An 18,775-nucleotide genomic window follows, 5' to 3' on the forward strand; every position below is an offset into this window, starting at 1 on the left:
GATCATAAAAATGCTGAATTAGAAGGCAAATTTTTGCAGAAAACTATAATCAAATTTCATCTCAGGTGTCTCCTTATCAATGGAGAATGGAAGAATAAGCTATGTTTTGGTTTAGAGGTATATTAGGTAGGCCTGTGCAAAAAAACCGTCCACCCGCGGGCCCGACCCGACCCGAAGGGTCCTGGGTAGGATCGAACATGTGCTTCAGATGGGTACGGGTTCATTTTCTGTTAAAAATCAAATTTTGGTTTAGGGTGCGGGTTGGTGCGTTTCTTACCCGACCCGACCAATTTTTAAAGATTAATTTGCTTTTTGGTCGAACCCGACCCGACATAAAGAATCGGGCTCGCGAAATGTTCTTACCCCTTTTTGGTTCGGTTTACGAGCCTTAAACATTTGTTACCCGCCATGTCGGGTCAGGGTCGAGTTCAGGGGTCAAACCAGACCGCCCGACCCGTGCACACCCCTAATATAAGGGCAAGAGGGGAATGAGAGAATTATTGTTTTAAACCCCAAAAAAGTGGCCATTTGATTTTGCAGTTAAAAGGACTAACGGTGGACTAACGGTGGTTAGTAATTGGACCAAGTTGGAACTAAATGGAAAGTACAGAGTGTAAATAGAACCAATTACAACCACATGGACTAAGTTGACATAAACACTTAACTATAGGAACTATTTCAATTTTTTTCCCTAAAAAGTATGTACTATAGTACTATCGAATTACTAATCCCAACATATTACCAATCACCTCGAAACTAAAACTTGCAATTAAAGGCACGGGACACCCTTCGACGAGGGGTGGGTCAGTCATTTACATTGCCAAACCGGCAGGGAAACGAAACCTACTATTGTTCCTGGTGCAGCAGCAGTTTCCATTTTGAAATCACCGAAGCGAAAACGCTGTCGAACTCAATTCCACTATCTAAGACAAGAAGGAAATGTCCTCCGGGGGGCGGCCGATAAGGGTGCTGAACGTGGCGGAGAAGCCGTCGGTGGCGAAGGCGGTGGCAGGGATACTCTCCCAAGGCGGCGGGATGAGGGTGAGGGAGGGGCGATCGAGGTTCAACAAGATCTTCGAGTTCGGCTACACCATCAGGGGGCAGCAGTGCCAGATGCTTTTCACCTCCGTCACCGGCCACCTCATGGAGCTCGACTTCGACGACCGATACCGCAAGTGGCACTCGTGCGACCCCATACAACTCTACCGCGCCCCGGTCGTCAAGTACGTACCCGAGGACAAGTTGGACATAAAGAGGACGTTGGAGGAGGAGTCTAGGAACTGCCAGTGGCTTGTCTTGTGGCTGGACTGCGATAGGGAAGGGGAAAACATTGCGTTTGAGGTTGTTGAAGTTTGTACACAAGCCAATCGCCACCTCAATGTCTGGAGGGCTCGTTTCTCTGCCTTAATTGATAGGTTGTATTGTTACTCAACCCGAAAATCTAGGGTTTTTAGTAGGATTATTTATTTATTTTTGTTTCTGTTTAATTTTTTTTCGCTTTTAGTGTTGGGTCAATTTATTACAGAGGTCAAATTAGTGTTTGACAATGAGCCAAGCATTTTTATTTTTATTTTTACCGGCAAAGTAACAGCTTATTGATAACAAATAAACATTACAAGGGAGAGGAGAGAAGGATTACAGATCAAATGAAAGCATGTGCAGGCACCAAGTTGACCTTTGCATTGTCGAACTAAACTTTATTTTTTCAAATGAAGACAAAAATAATTAGAAAGTGTTTGTTTTGGATTATTTTTGTTAGTGAATTTTTGAAGGTTTTGATCATGATTTTTCACTTTTTAGATTACTTGAGACAAACTAATAATCCAAGGGAAATTGACGCAAAACTAACAAAGGAGAAATTTTATTTGAATGAAGACAAAAAAATAATTGTGCATGATTATTAAGCCAAAATGGTCAGCGCCTCTGGTTTTCTGTTTTGAATATTCCAATTCTCATGCTTGAGTTTTACTCTTGCCATGTTCAGGGATATCCGTGAATCTGTGGAAGCTCTTGTTCGACCTAATCAATTGTTTGCCGATGCTGTAGACGTTAGGCAAGTGAGTACAGGCAGCGAAGCACTCAGTTTAGATTCTTTTGGCAGTTTGGCAACTTGCTCATTCTTTTGTATTATGTGTGTGCAGAATCTTTAACACTTTTAGGCAGAAATTGCTTTCCGGTTCATTGATTCTGTTTTTAGGAACAGATTTTTGCTATTTACGGCAGTTAGTCTCCCGTCTTCCTGAATGAAAAAAAGTACTTAGCAAATCGGGTTAATTCTGATGCTTTTGCAGGAAATAGATCTCCGCATTGGTGCTTCATTCACTAGGTTTCAAACTATGCTGTTGAGGGATGCATTTCATCTTGATTTTGCTAGAGATAACAGGAATGTTGTTCTAAGTTATGGCCCTTGTCAGGTACTGTTACAGCTAAAAACATCATGTTAAGTATTTGTCAATCAGGATGTGTAAAGCCTATAATCTGCAAGTTCGTAGCTTGGACAAGGAAGTGTCATGTTTTATCCCAATCTTCTAATTGTCATCGACTACTGCAGTTCCCGACACTAGGCTTTATTGTGGAACGGTATTGGGAGATTCAATCGCACGAGCCTGAAGAATTCTGGACGATCAACTGCACTCACAACTCGGATGAAGGCATTGCTACCTTCAATTGGATGTAAAATGCTCAGGATCTTCCACCTTAAATGTCATCTTTCCATGTCCGGTTGTCGATGTTTTAAACTCCTTGGCTTTGTGGTTTTCAGGCGTGGCCACATGTTTGACTATACTTGCGCAGTGATAATCTATGAAATGTGCATACAGGAACCCGCTGCAACTGTGAGTGTTACAGAAGTTGCACGGAATTCATGTTTTACAACTAATGCTGCTGTGAAGCTCTGTCTAACTGTTCCCAATTACAACCATGAAGGGTATCGGGGTTCAGCTTGCAGTAAAGTGAGGCAACTAGAGTGGTCCACCACTAAGCTTGTTGATAAGCTTCACTAGTATAGTACAGAAGGCCTCATAGTTATCACATTAGATTAAACATGAACCTTCAGGGATATTAGATTGATAACCGGATTTCTTAGACTGGCAAATTCTGATCTAAACTCACTATCAGATGTACTCTTGCCATGGTTTTGGGCCTTTTGTCTCATTATGAATGTGAAATCATGATTTTTTTCGTTGGTTAAAGGACTTTTGATCAGGGAAATACCAAAGATGCCAAAAATAAGCTACTGTTCAACCTTGGCCAAAATTAAGAAGAAAGAAACAAAATTGATGGAAGGAGGAATTCTAAATCAGCTTACTATCCGATAAACATAATGTAAATTCTTTTCAGAGCTATATCGACACCAATCACATATCTGCTTCTCATTTTCATGTTATGCAGTTCATACTTATATTTTCTATTCATCAGGTCGCAAAAGTTAGACAACAGGAGAAACTGAAGTATCCTCCCCATCCTTTAAGTACAATCGAGCTTGAGAAACGTGCCTCGCGTTACTTCCGGATAAGTTCTGAGCAAACCATGAAGGTCCGTTTCAGGAACTCAGCTGTGGTGTTTGACAGTTTCTTTATGTTCTCGACTTTACTAAATTGATACGTTGAACATCTATATATACCAATTACTCAGAATAGAGAATACTTCGATTATAAAATTGAGTTTTTTATAATAAAAAATCAAGAAACGTTTTGTTATTGCCCTTATCTTTTTTGTTTTCGAAACTACATCCTTTCAGATGATGACACTCAAAAATCTTAATTGTTTCTTTTTATATCCACCTGTTACCTTTTTTCAAATTTTTTGATCTAGTGCATTCGAGTTTTAGCACCTCTGAATTCTGATATCACTCATATAGACATAGTTTTTATTGGACTTTCAATTTTAGTAATATTCTCTATATCCAAGAAACTTGGATTTTTTTTTTTGTTAATCTTGTTTTACTGTTTTTTTTTTTGTAGGTGGCGGAAGACCTCTACCAAGCTGGTTTCATCAGTTACCCTCGTACAGAGACTGATTGCTTTTCACAGAGGACTGATTTGCGTGTCAGTAACTTTATTTGTACATTGGCAAATATTCTCAACTTCTTGGCTATACAGAAATTGTTAATGCCTTTAAATAACCAAGTTTCTGCCCTGCGATTTGAGCTGGTTGTTTCACTCGAATAGCCAGGAATCTTTGTCAGACTGTTACAGCTCAAAATAGAAATATATTTTCAAAATTTTGGAAAACTCGTTATCATTTTTATTCATAAATGTTTCTTAATCCTCGTGAAAGTGGTTAGAGGGATTGAACAATTGAATGTGACATTTAACAGCATTTACCAAGGAGTTGAATCAAACTCATTAGCGATAACAATGTAGTTCTTCGTGAAAAAACTCACTGAATATCACTTTGGGTATTTCAGTTCTGGGAATTTCTCTTTTCCGAGTTTAGTAAGCATCTGTTTATGTAGTTCATGTTGGATAATGCTTCTCATATGGCTGCATTTGCCGCTTGTGCCGGATTAAGGACTTTTTGGTATCTTTCTTTGATTTAGGCGATTGTGCAAGAACAACAAGGGCATCCTGTATGGGGTTCATATGCTCAACGACTATTGGACCCTGGAGAAGGACTTTGGAGAAACCCTAGTGGTGGTGGCCACGATGACAAAGCGCATCCTCCCATCCACCCGACTAAGTTTTCTAGTGGAGAATCTAGATGGAGTCAGGATCACCATGTTAGTACTATTATAATGGGACTCAAGCTAATATAGGATAAAATCCAATAGTTGCATGGTCTTTGTCATGGAGGTTTCATAAAATATGTTGTTAATGTGTACAGAGATTGTATGAGCTGGTTGTTCGCCATTTCCTGGCCTGTGTTTCCAAACCAGCGGTAGGAGCTGAAACTACAGTTGAGGTTGATATTGCCGGTGAATTGTTTTCTGCATCTGGGAGAGTAATACTCGAAGTGAGTCTTCTGCCATGTTCCTCAATCTTCCCTTGCCATTTAATTTAAGATTATCTCGCTAGCCTTGAGCTTTGTGCAGTTTGGGTAGTTTTATGTGTTGTTTCAAACCATACTGTGGTGTGATAATTATAGGACTTTTGCTTGACTCAGCTAATGGATTTTTGCAAATACGTATATACTTCTCCTCTGAATGATAGGGAGCATGTTTGTTTCTCAAGATTGATATTAGTATAACTTTAAACTGCACTCCATTTTCAAAAGAAGCATTCCAGAGTTCACCAATTTGTCAGCAAAAGGTATGTTACGTGAAACCAGTTGCGCGTGTTATATGTCAGTGTGGGTTTACTGGTCAGACATATCAAGATTCGAACACTGACTAGGCAAAGAGGTTTTTAATATTTCTTTTTGGATTTGCTCAGTTGGGTTAGTTGTTTATGATTTTTAAAATATGCTGATGCTCTTGACATCGAATTATGGTAGGTTGCTCATGAAGTTAATGCATGAACTAAATCTGTTTTTGACATTGATATTTATCTGTGCATGTCGTACATGGACTTCTCAGCCACAAGGTTTTAGTTAGTGGTCACATACAAGACTTTCAATCCTGTGAACTTAAGAAATTAGAACACTTCGAATGTTTATCATCTCTTTCTTGTAATCCCAGGTTTGAGAACTTGATACACATATTCCTCTCAGCTGTTTCAGTAGAGTGATGCTTGAAAAGACTAAAAACTTAATAGAATTTGAAAAACCAGAAAGAGATTGATTTGTTGCATTACTTTCTTTGTCTACTGTTTTATCCCTACATTGGTGATTGTTATCTAGGTATAATTGTATAGTAGGTATCTAAACCAAATGTTGTCTGAGTGATTTTAGAAATCCTCTAGCAGATGAGAGCTTTAGAAGGGAATGATAGAAATCTCATGTATCCAAAAGTGAGATACTACGACAACGGAAGAAAAATCAATAGTGCTAACCTAAAAGAAGGCAAGCAAGTAGTTTGTATACGAAGGGCACGTTTGATTGTCGGAGTATTTTTATGAACGATTGGAAAAGATGGGATTAAGTATGGAAATAGAAGGGACATGTGGGGTCCATGGAATAATGGATGGAATCGTATGAACCTGGATCAATTATAGTGTGTTTGATTAGAGTTGGCTAAAGATGGGAGAAAAAGATGAGGATTATTCTTGGGTGTTGGATGCAGAGGGAGATAATCTGGAGAGGGGGAACTAGCTAATAATACCCTCATAGAGTATTAGCTAATCCGCCTTATGGGGTACTAAATGGAAATATAGTCAATTGTCCAATCTGTTCATTGATCCAGAGTGTCCACATACATCGGATCATAAACAGTTGGCCAATGTTCTAAAAGTCGGTAGGTGCTAGTTGGGCGGAAAAGGGTCACTTGGCTCCTAGGCGCCGACTAGTCAGCCACCTAACCGCCCAGGCAGGGACTAGGTGCAAAATAGTTGGTTGCCTAATCTAGGTGTTGGACCACCGCCTAGCCCATAGACGGGGAGTCGGCCTAGGCGGTCGACTTTTAGAACACTGCAGTTGGCAACATGTGACCCCTATGGTCCCCCACCCCTCAATCCCACTTGTCTTATCCTACAATCCAGCATACCCAAAACTAGCAATAACATGTTGCTTTTTTGTTTTCCAAGAAATAAGCGAGATACACACAAAAGCCTGAAGTGGCCTTGCTATTAGAGATACCTTCGATCCAATCACCATCAACATAAGTTTCAAGAGTCAAGTTTGAAGTAGAAGAAAATAATTAACATAAGAATAGTATCTCCTGCATATCGCAAAAAAAATGGTGACAAATCTGCCAATGCAGAGAACAAGTGTTATTGACAAATTGATTAGACTAACAATGTGAACAACATAGGCATTGGCAATGTGACGCTGACTTAGTAAGATAACTTAAGCAACTAACTACGTCATGATACTTCATATGATCATCATTCATCAACGGTAGGGCTAAAGCAAATAACTTGGCATGTATTCTCTAGGGCATCAATTATTCTGTCACCAGTGAGATGAGCATGATGAAGAATTTCATTTGTATACTATTTGCTGTTTCAAATTTGGTTAGATGTGGGATAATAAGTTTAAGTATCTTTGGCCTTACAAAATGTGTATTTGAATGTCTTTTTTACGTGGAAAGAAAATTTCACATGTTCTAAAATCAAAATTTCCCCATGTTCTTGTGTGAGATTTTTTATGGTACTTTTTTCTTTAGTAGCCTCTGATAACCATCCTAGAAATTGTAATTATTGTTTTTATTGTGGGGGCATTAGTGTCGTTATTTTATTGAGATTTTGACCTCTCCACTATATGTTGGCCAGAAAAATTACTTGGACGTGTACAGGTTCGAATCTTGGGGAGGTTCGATGATCCCTACATATACTTTTGGGCAACAGGTTTGTCACATAATCCTCCCAAGTACCTTGTTTACTATTCTAAATAGACGTTGCGTACTCTTTCTGTATAGTTTGCTTTACTTTGCTTTCATCATAACCTTAAAACTGAAAGGATACAATAAGGTTTTTGCAAATGTACAGGAAAGTATGGTAACTGTTGTTAGAGAGCTAATGTCAGGGGTGATGCTAGAGAACTATTATCTGGGTTCAAGACTTGTGTCAAATCATCAAGCCTCCTCAGTACAATAAAAGTACCGTCTGAAAAACCTGTGCTTTTGTTTTTGAGAGAGGGAAAGGAGATCATGCGTATAAAGTACTGCTATTTTATTTACCTGGAGTGTTGCTTTTTTAAGATGAGTAGGGATCTATCCACTAGAACATGCAGGGAAGGAGAAGTGGCCTCATTTATAGACTAGGAGTAAGTATTGGCGTCAGTCTTGTTTCAGAAAATGTTAAGAAAAAACACTTATTGCATCTGCACAACAAGCATATCGCTCTATTGTTATATATCATCTAGTTACCCAGTACAATTTCAAGCCAAGTACAAAGTTCAAAGTCAATATTCCAGAGGGTTAGCCTATGTATTACTTACTGCACAGGGTTAAGTTGTACATAACTAATCAAGGTTATATAAAATCTAGGGGGTTTCAGTTGAACCCACAGTGCTCAATATGGCATCGCCATGGGCTAATGTAAAGTGGTTACGGTATGATAAACCCTAAAACATTACACGTGTATCATTGATAATATAGTGATAGAGTACAAAGCTAAAGACGAAAGACAAATATATACCCTTACTAATTATAAAATATATAACTCTTAACACTCATCCTGAAGCTAGAGAATAAATATTGAAGGTCCCAGTTTGTTAGACAGTAACTCTAATCGCAGCTTGAACAACGGCTTAGTAAACCGGATTGATCGGACACAAATGGATTAGCTATCATACCACCATCGAACTTTTATCGAACACGATGAAAAATGACTTCAATATGCGTAGTCCTCTCGTGGAAAACTTGATTAGATGTATGGTAGGTGAAATTAATAAGGCTCCAAGGGCAAATAAGAATTAAAATTTAAAGTCAAAGGGATGCACAAAGGTTATTTAGATAAGTGCTGACCCATCACTGGAAAGAGGTCGGCAGAATAACTAGCGGTCCGAATTCACTTAGTTGCAAGCTCTGCAATAATCATTGTCTGAGAATCTCAGATTAATTGACGATCCTCTAAGGTCCCGAATTCTCACCCGAGCTTAAGCATACAGCTAAGCTGAGCTGCCCAAGCCATGCAAATTCAAGTGATATGCCAACTACCTTCTATTGGAGGATCGCATGAGATATCAAATCATCTACTCAAAATGGTAGCTTATGATGGAATAACAACTCGAGATTATCCAAGGTGACACTCACTTGAAGCCTAAAATATGAACCCCAAGCAAAGGAGTAGTGGATCGGACGATCGATACTGAGTGAGAACACTATTATCCTTGAACCGATTATTTCCGTTTCCGGTGATGTTAGCCGTCAGAGGGCATTCTGGCCAAACACCACTGACCAGAGTGTCTCTGACTGGTTGATGCTTTTGCAGGAGTAGGGTAACCTCGTTATTCCAAGTTCAATCAGGATGCGCTCGCTTAAAACGTTGTGCAATCAGAAAAAAACCTACCACAAGAAGCAATGTGAATTGCTTGCTGCTTGATTATCACATTAGAGATTCATAGGCGCACACTGATCCCTATAGCTACAAGAAAGGAGCGCACCCAAATGGTTTGTGAGCTCTGCTTCTGCACTAGACCGTGCAATAACCCTTTTTTTCTTACTTTTCCAAGTAACAAGATTTCCACCACGGATGGTACAATATCCTGTAGTGGATCTCCTATTAGATGGTCTACTTAATCTGAATCGGTAAAAGCTTTAACATAGATGTGTACAACACACATAAGCTGACTCAGCATACTAACGGCAAGAGTGATATGAAGACGTGTTATTGTAAGAAAGTTCACCTTACTAACGAAGCGCGCTTTATACTGGTCAGGATTTTCAATCTACTCTCCGATAAACAAAAAATGTGACATTGGAACAATATGTGTCTCAACAAGTTTAGACTCTATAAATCCCACTCAAACAATTCAACCCTCACTCTTTCTTAGATTAACTAATCCCATCTTTGGATCGCGCCACCTCATATTCCAAAAGAAATATCTATCGTTTATCAATCTTTTTATGAAACTAATGCAGCATTAAGTCCTTCAACTCATCAATGCATTTACAATCATTTCCTGAATTGATAATATCATCCGCATAGACAATCTACAATATTTTCCTTTGGTTAGATGTGAGAGCAATACAAATTATCAAATTGATAGCGACACATGCCAAATCTCGGAATCACTTGCCTTGCTAGGCCAAACTCTAGGATACTCAATAAATCCATACAGCTTTGCATAGACTACACACCTGAGAACTCTCCCCTTGAGCAACTAACTGCCATGTTCTATTATGTGAAGAGCCAACACTCATCCATAGCTGTCCGCCACTCCAAAGGAGATAAGGCCTACCAAACATTGTGAGGAACAAAATAGATAAAACAAATGTAGCAAAAGCACGAAGGGTGGGGAAGAAGTGATCATAGGATACCTATTGAGCATTAGGATGAAAGGGCGTTGTAGTGGGCTGCGGTGGAGCAAGCAGAACTTTGGGTGGGAAAACACACACCTTCTATGGTTTGATTGGAGATGACAAAACTAAAACTAACATGTAATAAGACTAGTGTTCGAAAAATCGGCCTAGGCGGTGGTCTGCCGCCTTGACTAGGGGCCTAGGCGTTGAATTAGTTGTGGGGACGATTAGCGGCCGGATTAGTCGGCGACTAGCAGGTTAGGAGTAGTCGGCTAGACAGAATTAATTGGGGAATAAATGTGTAGTTTAGCAAAAGTGAGGGGGTTAACTGTAGTAATAATGTGCTATAGGGCTTTTAGTGTAGTTTTAAGAAAATATAAATATTCGCTACACATAATCAAAGATCTCACTAACCTAATCTCTTTTGCTTTGATTGGATTGTGAACGACTGGTTAGGCGTAAGCTCCTTCGATTGTGAATGACTGGTTTGCTCCTCTCTCTCTCTGGTCTCTTTTCTCTCTATAGCGTCTCTCCTCTAGTACTCTCGTCACTCTCTAATCTCTTTCTCTCGCGTCTCGTTTATTGTACGGACTAGTTAGTAGTTACTTATTGTTTTAGTCCAGACATAGTATAATATAGGGCTACCAATTTATTTGTGGTGTTGTCATTGACACAAGTACTACTTAGTTTCCATGTTCTATTTTGAATATTATGTATTGCTTTATTCTTCTTATGTTGTTCTACTGACTCAAACCTTGGGGGTGGGTGGTTGAATTTTTTTAAAAGTAAAAAATCTGTTAATTAATCCACAATCCTAGGTGCTAAGCGCCTCCCTACCGCCCGACCAGCGCCTTGCGACTTCTAGAACTCTGAATGAGATGGGTAGAATGCACACAAAAAGGGTGACTACTCTTCAAATGTCACTCCCTCAATTTTAAACATAATTACGAATAACTTTTCATAATTAAAAATATCCACAATACTTTACATATATACCCACTAAAGGTTTGCCATGCTCATTCAAGGATTCGGAACTACTTTAAAAGTTATGTTTAAAGGGGCTACTGCCCAATATTACACAAGGAGTAGATGAAAGTGGAACTTAAGTATGTTACTGTCCTCCAAAGTCAAAAGAAATCAAACCGAAGTTACGATTTCATCTTCAAAAGAATTTCAGTCCTTGCATGCTAGACACTCCATGCTACTGCCACTGGGCCGTACCTGAAATAAAACGAAGGGTTGAGTTACACTAGCCCAGTAGAGAAATCTCATACCAACTCTATATGCAAATAAGATGTCATGTGAGAGTGAAGGAAAAAATATTATAAGGAAAGAGCTAATCAAAATAGGTATAACCTATAGCATAATCACAACGCTCAAAAACAAGAATTTTAATACCGCAATCCCATCTAATCTCAAGTTATCCACAGTGTATCACAATAATCATGCTTTTGTTCAATGAGAATACTTCACATCAAACACCTAGCAACACACCGAATGGTGGACCTAACACTAATCCGAGCATTTGGGACCTCGTGATATCCCCTGCCGAGCATTTAGTTTGGGACCTCGTGATATCCCTTTATTGAGCATTCGAGACCTCATGGTTTCCAATCCCATTTCAAGTTCTACATTCCAAACTCACGAATCAAATTTAATCAATGCCATTCTAAAGTTCTTCAAGCTACCATATATCCAATGTATACTCATGAATCGAACTCATTTGTTCACGATCACAACATAAATCAAAGCAGTAGTCAAGAAAGGCAAGAGATATGGACATCTCAACCATGAACAACCCATAAACATGTAAAGGAAGAGAGAAATCCCTACCAAGTGGGTTTTGAGCAAAACCCTAAGGGTACCAAGTTGATCTAGCTTGAAACGCTCCAAAGTAACCTTCCTCCTTGCTTTGCCACAAGACTCAATGTCTAGGTTTCCCAAAAACGAAGTACAATAGTGAGGAGAGAGAGAAAAATGTGGTAGAGAAGGAGCTAAGAGAAAAGATGTGAGACTTACCCATTGCTTGTAAAACTCGAACCCAAGTGAAATTGAGGTTTGTGATCTTGGAGATTGGGGTTGGTTTGATGTAGAAATCAAGTGGTTTGGGTGAAATGTTGAAGAGAGAGGTGATAGAGGCAATTTCTAGGGCGAAAGTTGTGGTTGGGGTGAGAAAAGAGTAAAGGGTACCCTTTTATAGATGTCCGGATCGTGTGCAGAAATTTTTAAAAAAAATGCAGGTGGTACTGGTACTGGGGTTAAGGTTAGTACCAGTACCTTTCACAAGATTTACAGTTCTGCTCGAGTGGTACTGGTATTGAAGAAAAGCTAGTACCAATACCTGTCATAAATGTTTTGCCCCTGATCAAATGGTACATGTACCAAAGAAAATCTAGTACTGGTACCTCCCGGAAATTTTCAAACTTTTCCAACGTCCACCAATTCAATCCCTGATCACCACTAACACACTCATAACGCCTCCATACATCATTACAACATAGAAACATATACTTCCATAATCCTTTGAACACCCACACATACACATTGGAGAACAAACAATTCGGTTCAAATTAAACATTTCACATTTAAAATAAATAAAGTAAAGGGGAATAAATCACGGGTCTTTACATCAAGTGTTATATCAGTGTAGACAAAATTACGATGAAGGGAAGTGAAGTAACACTTGTAACCTTTCTGAGTGTGGGATAATTGAGAAACACTTATGGATTGGTGATCATGTTTTCTGGAATGGAAGTCATGATAATAACAGATAGTGATGTTTATTGAACTCACAGACTTTACATGATAAAACCACCACGACCATAATGACATCCAAAATCATGACCTGAATCACGGCCAAATCCACCACGACCACCACCCCTTGACTCCTGACCACCAAGGCTTAATGCATAAGAGAAAAAACCACAGTGACAGTTGTAGCCTACGCAAAACGGTCAAAGTGTAATAGAGAAGTAGAATTAGTCATAGATACAGACAACTGATGGAGACAGCTGAACACCTCACTGAGAGAAGGTAAATCCTGAGCCCCAGAAGCTTGAATGAATGGGGTCATATGGCGAAGGCAAGCTATACAAAATCGAGCCACATGCATAAACTCACGCTATAGGTTGGTAAATGTTGAGCTCCTCACAATAACCAAACTTGGCATAATAATCTTGGAAAGACGATCACCAAGAGCAAGAGAAAAGTAAGTCTAATGAAATTCATATTATTAATAGTTGAGTACAACTCCTAGTCTGATAGGTGACAGCGCACAAGTTTGGCAATAGGTATGAAAGCCAAAGTATTGTTAATTTGAGAGTCCATACTACTCCATAACTAAATACGAATTCTATCATTCTCGACCACCTATGTAGGAATCCTTTGGTGGATAAACAATTCGACAGAAAAATTGTGACTTGCCCAAAAGAAACACGTCAACAGCCTTAGCCCCAGCGACATAATTCTTGCCATCCAACCGAGTGGAGGTAAGGAGGAACATATTCAAAAGACCAAGGAGAATCAGAAAAACTAGCAGCGACATTATAGGTAGAATTGGATTTAAAAATATTAGCTGTAGCAAATAAATCAGGGCATAATGAGCAGCAAAATCCCAACAAATAATGAAAATTCAACAACTCACAAACGTAGAGAAATAAACAACTAAATAACCACTCAATGTTTTCAAAGGCAGTTCTGGGGCTCGCTTTGCGGCTCTCCTTGAGACAAGGCACAACAAAAATGCCTCTGGGCATTAATTTTTAGGCAAAGAACCACATAAGCATTCGCCCATCCATTGGGGGCATATAGTGACGGCGACAAACACCTCAGAAGAGTCAATTCTTGTTCTTTTGTAAGGAGTTGGTCATTTAAAGTTGTTGGGGCAAAGACGCCAGGTTTTCGCGTATTTGCAAGACGATTTAGTGTGCTTTTGAAAGTTTGATCTATTAATGCACTATGTTTTTATGCCTAAACATACTTTTTTAGTGAATTCTACCTACTGTTTTCTGTTTTTTTTTTTCCCCCTTGAGACACCTTTGTTTGACACAAACACTATCCTTATGGTATTTTTAGTTGTTTACAAATAAAAAATTAAAAAACTTCAAATGCAAATGCCTTGCCTTATGAGAGGTCTATAGCCTCGACCTATGCTTTCGCCTCTGAAAACTTTGCAACCACCAACTGATCACTAGCCTTATGAAGCTTCACTGTTTTAAATGGTGAAAGGCACAACGGTCCCCTGGGGCTTTAGCGCAAGGCGCGGTGCGCGCTTTATTGACGCGAAGCACAAAAAAAAAAATTTCTTTGCAACGAGGCAAATTTTATTAGAACAAGTTTTCAACACAAACAAACACTTTTAAAACTTTCACATGTCATAAAACATAACATGTCAATGGTTAAACGAAAGTACCAAACACTAAACATAATATATCATCCATGAAAAGCTAACATAATAATGTTTAGCCTTAGAGACATAACAAAAGGATTAAAGGCAATAAAATCTAGAGGCATGCATAGGCATTATTATTAATCATCATTCTTAGAACCAAGAACTTCATCTTCAATTTCATCATCATTTGATGATTATTTTGATTTATATCCTTCCACATCTTCCTCCTCATCATCCGTCTCCCATTCTCCCACTTCATTCTCCTCATCTATAAGAGATGTCTTTCCTCTTGAAGCCTTAGCCTTTGGAGTTGGTTTTGCCATTTTCGCGATAGTTGTTGAGTCTGTTGGCTTTGAACTTGATGCTCTAGTTGTTTTCCTTGGTTCTTCGGCTCCAGAAGCTAAAGCAACATCATCCCAATTCAAATCATCATCCTCGAACACAAATTCTTCCTCCATCTTCCCAACCAACCATTCATTGCTCTCATCAATATCTTTCAAGGATATGGGATCAATGCGATCACGTTTGAGGTATCGGTGTTTCAATGCTCTATTGTACTTAACAAATACCAAATCATTGAGACGCTTTTGAGCTAGTTTATTTCTTTTTTTTTTTGTGTGAATCTGCATTAACAATTAATTATAAAAGGGACTTAAATTCATGATCATACATAACTAAAGGAAGTCAATGAATGAACTTGATTATCATATACTCACATGCTCAAAGACACTCCAATTATGCTCGCATCCCGAGGAACTACAAGTAAGGCTAAGAACTTTGACAACAAATTTTTGCAAGTCGGGAGTGTCATGACCAAATGAGGCCTACCAGTCAGCTACACACCATAGAATATTGATATTGGAAAACATTCTTAAAGTGCAACTCTTAGGACTTAAATTAGTTACTAGATTAAGGTTAACATGGTGATACCTGGTGCCCTTGTATTTCTTTGCCTCTTTGCCATTGGGTTACCGAAGAGTCCTTCAGCTTTCTCATACTTCATCAAGTCAACACAAACAAGGTTTTGTGTAGCAGTATTGGGAATCAACTTTGTGATACATTTGTATAGGCCTCCAATGACTTCTGGAACTTTGCAAGCCTCTGGGTCTTTGTAAAAAAATTCAGGATTTAAGTAAAAACCAGCTGCATGCAAAGGCCGATGCAATTAGGATTCCCACCTCTTGTTGATTATCTTATAGACCTCATCATACATCTCCTTATTTTGATTGAAGGAATTTGCAATAGTTTCTTTAGCCCGATCCGTAGCCTCATAAATGTATCCCATTGGAGGCTTGACTTCTCCGTCAACCAATCTAAGTACCTTAACAAGTGGGGATGCGAACTTGAGAGTAAGGAGCACATTCCTCCAAAATGAGGCCATCAACATGACTTTTTCTACATGTTTTCCTTGTTGCTCTTTTGCCCATTTGCTATTGGTCTACTTCTCTGAAGCAAACATCTCCTTAAGTTTCCCTTTTGTTCATAAACCCTTTGTAAAGTCAAAAAGCCGGTTGCAAACCGAGTTTTTGCCGGCTTAACGAGCTCCTTCCTCTGGGTAAATTGCCTCATCATATTCAACAAAGAGGGTCGATTATAAATATAACCATGCATCATTATTGCCCTTTCCCAAGTTGTCTTCAAATTTGGTAACTTGAAAATGTCTTCTAACATCAAGTCCAAGCAATGGGCAGCACATGGAGACCAAAACAAGTGAGGTCGGTTTGCCTCCAACAACCTCCCTGGTAATTGTTATAAATAAGTGGTGTTAGAAGTTAGAACTAGAAGTCTAGAATAATAAGTGATTTTCAATTGTTCATAACTTCTAGTAACACAACCAAATAGCAAATTGAAATTCTCACCTGTCGCCACACTTGCCGCGGCACTATCCGTAACAACTTGAACCACGTTTGCTTCTCCAATATGCTCCACCCACCCATCAAGCAATTCATATATCATTTCTGCATCTTTCACAATTCCAGACACATCCATAGATTTAAGAAACATGGTCTTTCTCGGAGAATTCACCAAAAGATTCATCAATGTTCTATTTCTTCTATCAGTCCACCCATCGCTCATTAGCGTACACCCATATTGTTCTTGGTCTTTTTTGTGCTCCTCCATCAACTTGTTAACATGTTTCACCTCTTTTTTTAGAAGAGGAACTCACACTTGATGATAAGTTGGTGGGGGCAAACCCGGACCGTATTGCCCAATAGCCTCTATCATTGGCGCAAAACTATCATTGTTCACAACATTTAAAGGTATCCCACAATCATATATCCACCTTGCAATAGCCTAATGAGCCCGGTCTTTCAATATTTTCTTATGTGGTTCATTCTCATCAATTTTTGGCTGTCTACCTTTGGCTTTTCTATTTTCCACCACCATCTCTGGTTCAGGAGTGTAGTAAGTGTCGAGAGGCCCTATGGTTCTTGGTTTCTTAGGCTTAGAATGAATGGATGCGGAGGTCGTGCTTTTGTGAGTAGAAGATTTCTTAGAACGGGGATTGGATTCAACAATATTATCGTCAGGGTCATAATCATCATCATTCATTTCATCATCAAAATCTGGTATAGACTTAACTTGACTCTTTGCTTCATCCCTTTTACGTATAAACTCCCTCATCTCCTCTCTAACCTCAGGTGGGCATCGGCGACATGCCACCGTATTCCTTTTAGCTCCTCCTGCAAGGTGTTGCTTGATTCTTGACACACCCCCATTTTTCACTTCGTTACAAAAAATACATTTCAACTTGGTATTATTGTGTGGATCAACCTTTTCGCAATACTTCCAACCAGGGTCCTTTTTATTAGAATTTTCAGATGTCATCTACAAATAACAAGTACAAATAAATACAACAAACTGCAAAAATACTTTGTGCTTTAAATAGAGCTGAAAAAAAAGAAGAAGTAGGTGAGCGTGACTGGAAAAAGAAAAAAAGAAAAGGGGGGTCCTGCCGTCTTGGATAGTCGGTGAAAATAGAAAAAAAAGGAGGAAGAAGAAGGTGAGAGGAGGAGGAAGAAAAAGAAGAGAAGAAGCAGCAGATGTAGGACGGTGAGAGGAGGAGGAAGAAGAAGAAGAAAGAGAAGAAGAAGTAGTAGCTGTTACCTGGAGACTGGAGTAGACTATCAGAGAGGTAGAGGGAGAGGGAGACCGGAGAAGAAGAAGCTGCTGCTGCTCGTCGTCCGAGACTCTGAATCGTCGAAGAGGCTGTTGCTCGATCTGGTTTGTCAATTGAATAGGGCTCCCATCGATTTAAAGGAAGAAATTATTCAGTGCATTGCGAACGTGAGATCAATTTTTACCTCAGAGCAAAAGGCGCATGCCTCAGCGCTTTGGTGCCTCGTGCTATAGCGCGCACCTCAGCGCCTTTCTTGTGCCTTTGTGTTCTGTGCTATAGCCCACAGTTCTGAAGCATAAACCTTGCGCCGCGCTGTGCCTCGCGCTACAGCTCGCGCTTCGTGCGCTTTTAAAATCATTATGAAGCTTCACACAAGGGCAAAACTATGGGGAACAAAAACATCCGAAGTCGCGATCCTACTATATCAGAACGGAAGTAACAACTTACTTGCAACAAATGAAGGAAGACTCAAACCATGAAGGAAAATTGAAAACAGCTTACCAACAAGAGAAAACCATGACGGGCAGCGAAATATCAGTACAAACCACGAATCGAGAGCGAACAATAATAGAGATTGACAAGAAACACACTAGAATGATGGGCAAGGGCTATCGATAGGGTGGGGTTGTTCTGCCAGGGCTGTCAGCTAGATTTAGAGGGTTTTGTTGGGGATAAGGTTAGCCGCAAGGGAGGGTGACTGCAGCTGAGGGTGCTGGGTGGTAGCGGAGGGTACAATGGTCTGATATCATGTTGTTAGAGGGCTATTGAAAAGTGTTAAGGTGTTGGATAAACCCTAACACATATATTGTAGATATATAGCGCGAGAGTACAGATAAGATGGAGAAATACATCATCACTCACTAATACGAAAATGCGTAACTCCTAATAGTAATAAAAAGTAAAGCTTAGGTGTTTTGTATAGCTCAATAATTGAATAATAAAGGAATCTAACATTGTATTTTTTTCTATAAAAGATTAAATAGTATGATATTTGAATAAAATCAACCAAACAGCCTCTCACTAGGAGAAAAGGGAGGGAGAAGATATTTCAGATAAGGAAACACTTGTGCATCCTTTTTCGTTCGATTTGCATTAGTTGGTGTGAGTCTCTATGATAATACTGGGTGATTGACGTACATGATCTCGTAATATTGCAGTTTGCCCCGACAACATTGACTCTTGATTCAGGAGTTACCAGGCCACCAACGCTTTTAAGTGAAGCCGATTTGCTTAATTCTATGGACAAGGTCAGGATATAGTACTT

The 18,775-nt window shown here is 39.3% G+C and overlaps 2 protein-coding genes across 6 annotated transcripts in view; one reads left to right on the forward strand and one right to left on the reverse strand.

The window, feature by feature from the left end:
• The first annotated feature begins 810 nt into the window (after positions 1 to 810).
• LOC131303407 (DNA topoisomerase 3-alpha) overlaps positions 811 to 18,775 on the forward strand; it is a 42,468-nt gene continuing 24,503 nt past the window's right edge. For 2 of the 3 annotated variants that reach the window (XR_009192027.1, XM_058330255.1), the window contains exons 1-11: positions 811 to 1,415; positions 1,985 to 2,057; positions 2,292 to 2,414; positions 2,552 to 2,673; positions 2,762 to 2,834; positions 3,418 to 3,534; positions 3,963 to 4,046; positions 4,541 to 4,720; positions 4,825 to 4,953; positions 7,308 to 7,382; positions 18,669 to 18,758. Coding sequence is in view for 2 of the 3 variants with exons in the window: in XM_058330255.1 (XP_058186238.1) it covers positions 940 to 1,415; positions 1,985 to 2,057; positions 2,292 to 2,414; positions 2,552 to 2,673; positions 2,762 to 2,834; positions 3,418 to 3,534; positions 3,963 to 4,046; positions 4,541 to 4,720; positions 4,825 to 4,953; positions 7,308 to 7,382; positions 18,669 to 18,758 (1,542 nt within the window). In the remaining variant the exon portion in view is untranslated. The remainder of the gene's footprint in view (positions 1,416 to 1,984; positions 2,058 to 2,291; positions 2,415 to 2,551; positions 2,674 to 2,761; positions 2,835 to 3,417; positions 3,535 to 3,962; positions 4,047 to 4,540; positions 4,721 to 4,824; positions 4,954 to 7,307; positions 7,383 to 18,668; positions 18,759 to 18,775) is intronic. The other variant, XM_058330254.1, reaches the window with a different exon arrangement.
• LOC131303408 (uncharacterized) lies at positions 14,301 to 17,319 on the reverse strand. 3 transcript variants are annotated; one of them, XR_009192029.1, is made up of 3 exons: positions 16,250 to 17,319; positions 15,321 to 16,129; positions 14,301 to 15,225 (listed from the first exon to the last, which is right to left on the reverse strand). XR_009192029.1 is itself a non-coding variant. In XM_058330256.1 (2 exons), exons 1-2 carry the CDS (start codon positions 16,509 to 16,511, stop codon positions 15,786 to 15,788), a joined length of 606 nt encoding a protein of 201 aa, XP_058186239.1. In that variant the 5' UTR covers positions 16,512 to 17,319; the 3' UTR covers positions 14,301 to 15,785. The 3 variants fall into 3 exon arrangements, 1 of the variants encoding a protein (XP_058186239.1); XR_009192028.1 differs by having other exon boundaries at positions 14,301 to 15,013; positions 15,107 to 16,129; XM_058330256.1 differs by having other exon boundaries at positions 14,301 to 16,129.

The sequence above is a fragment of the Rhododendron vialii genome, chromosome 10a (assembly GCF_030253575.1).
Source record: "Rhododendron vialii isolate Sample 1 chromosome 10a, ASM3025357v1".
In the NCBI taxonomy this organism is placed as follows: domain Eukaryota; kingdom Viridiplantae; phylum Streptophyta; class Magnoliopsida; order Ericales; family Ericaceae; genus Rhododendron; species Rhododendron vialii.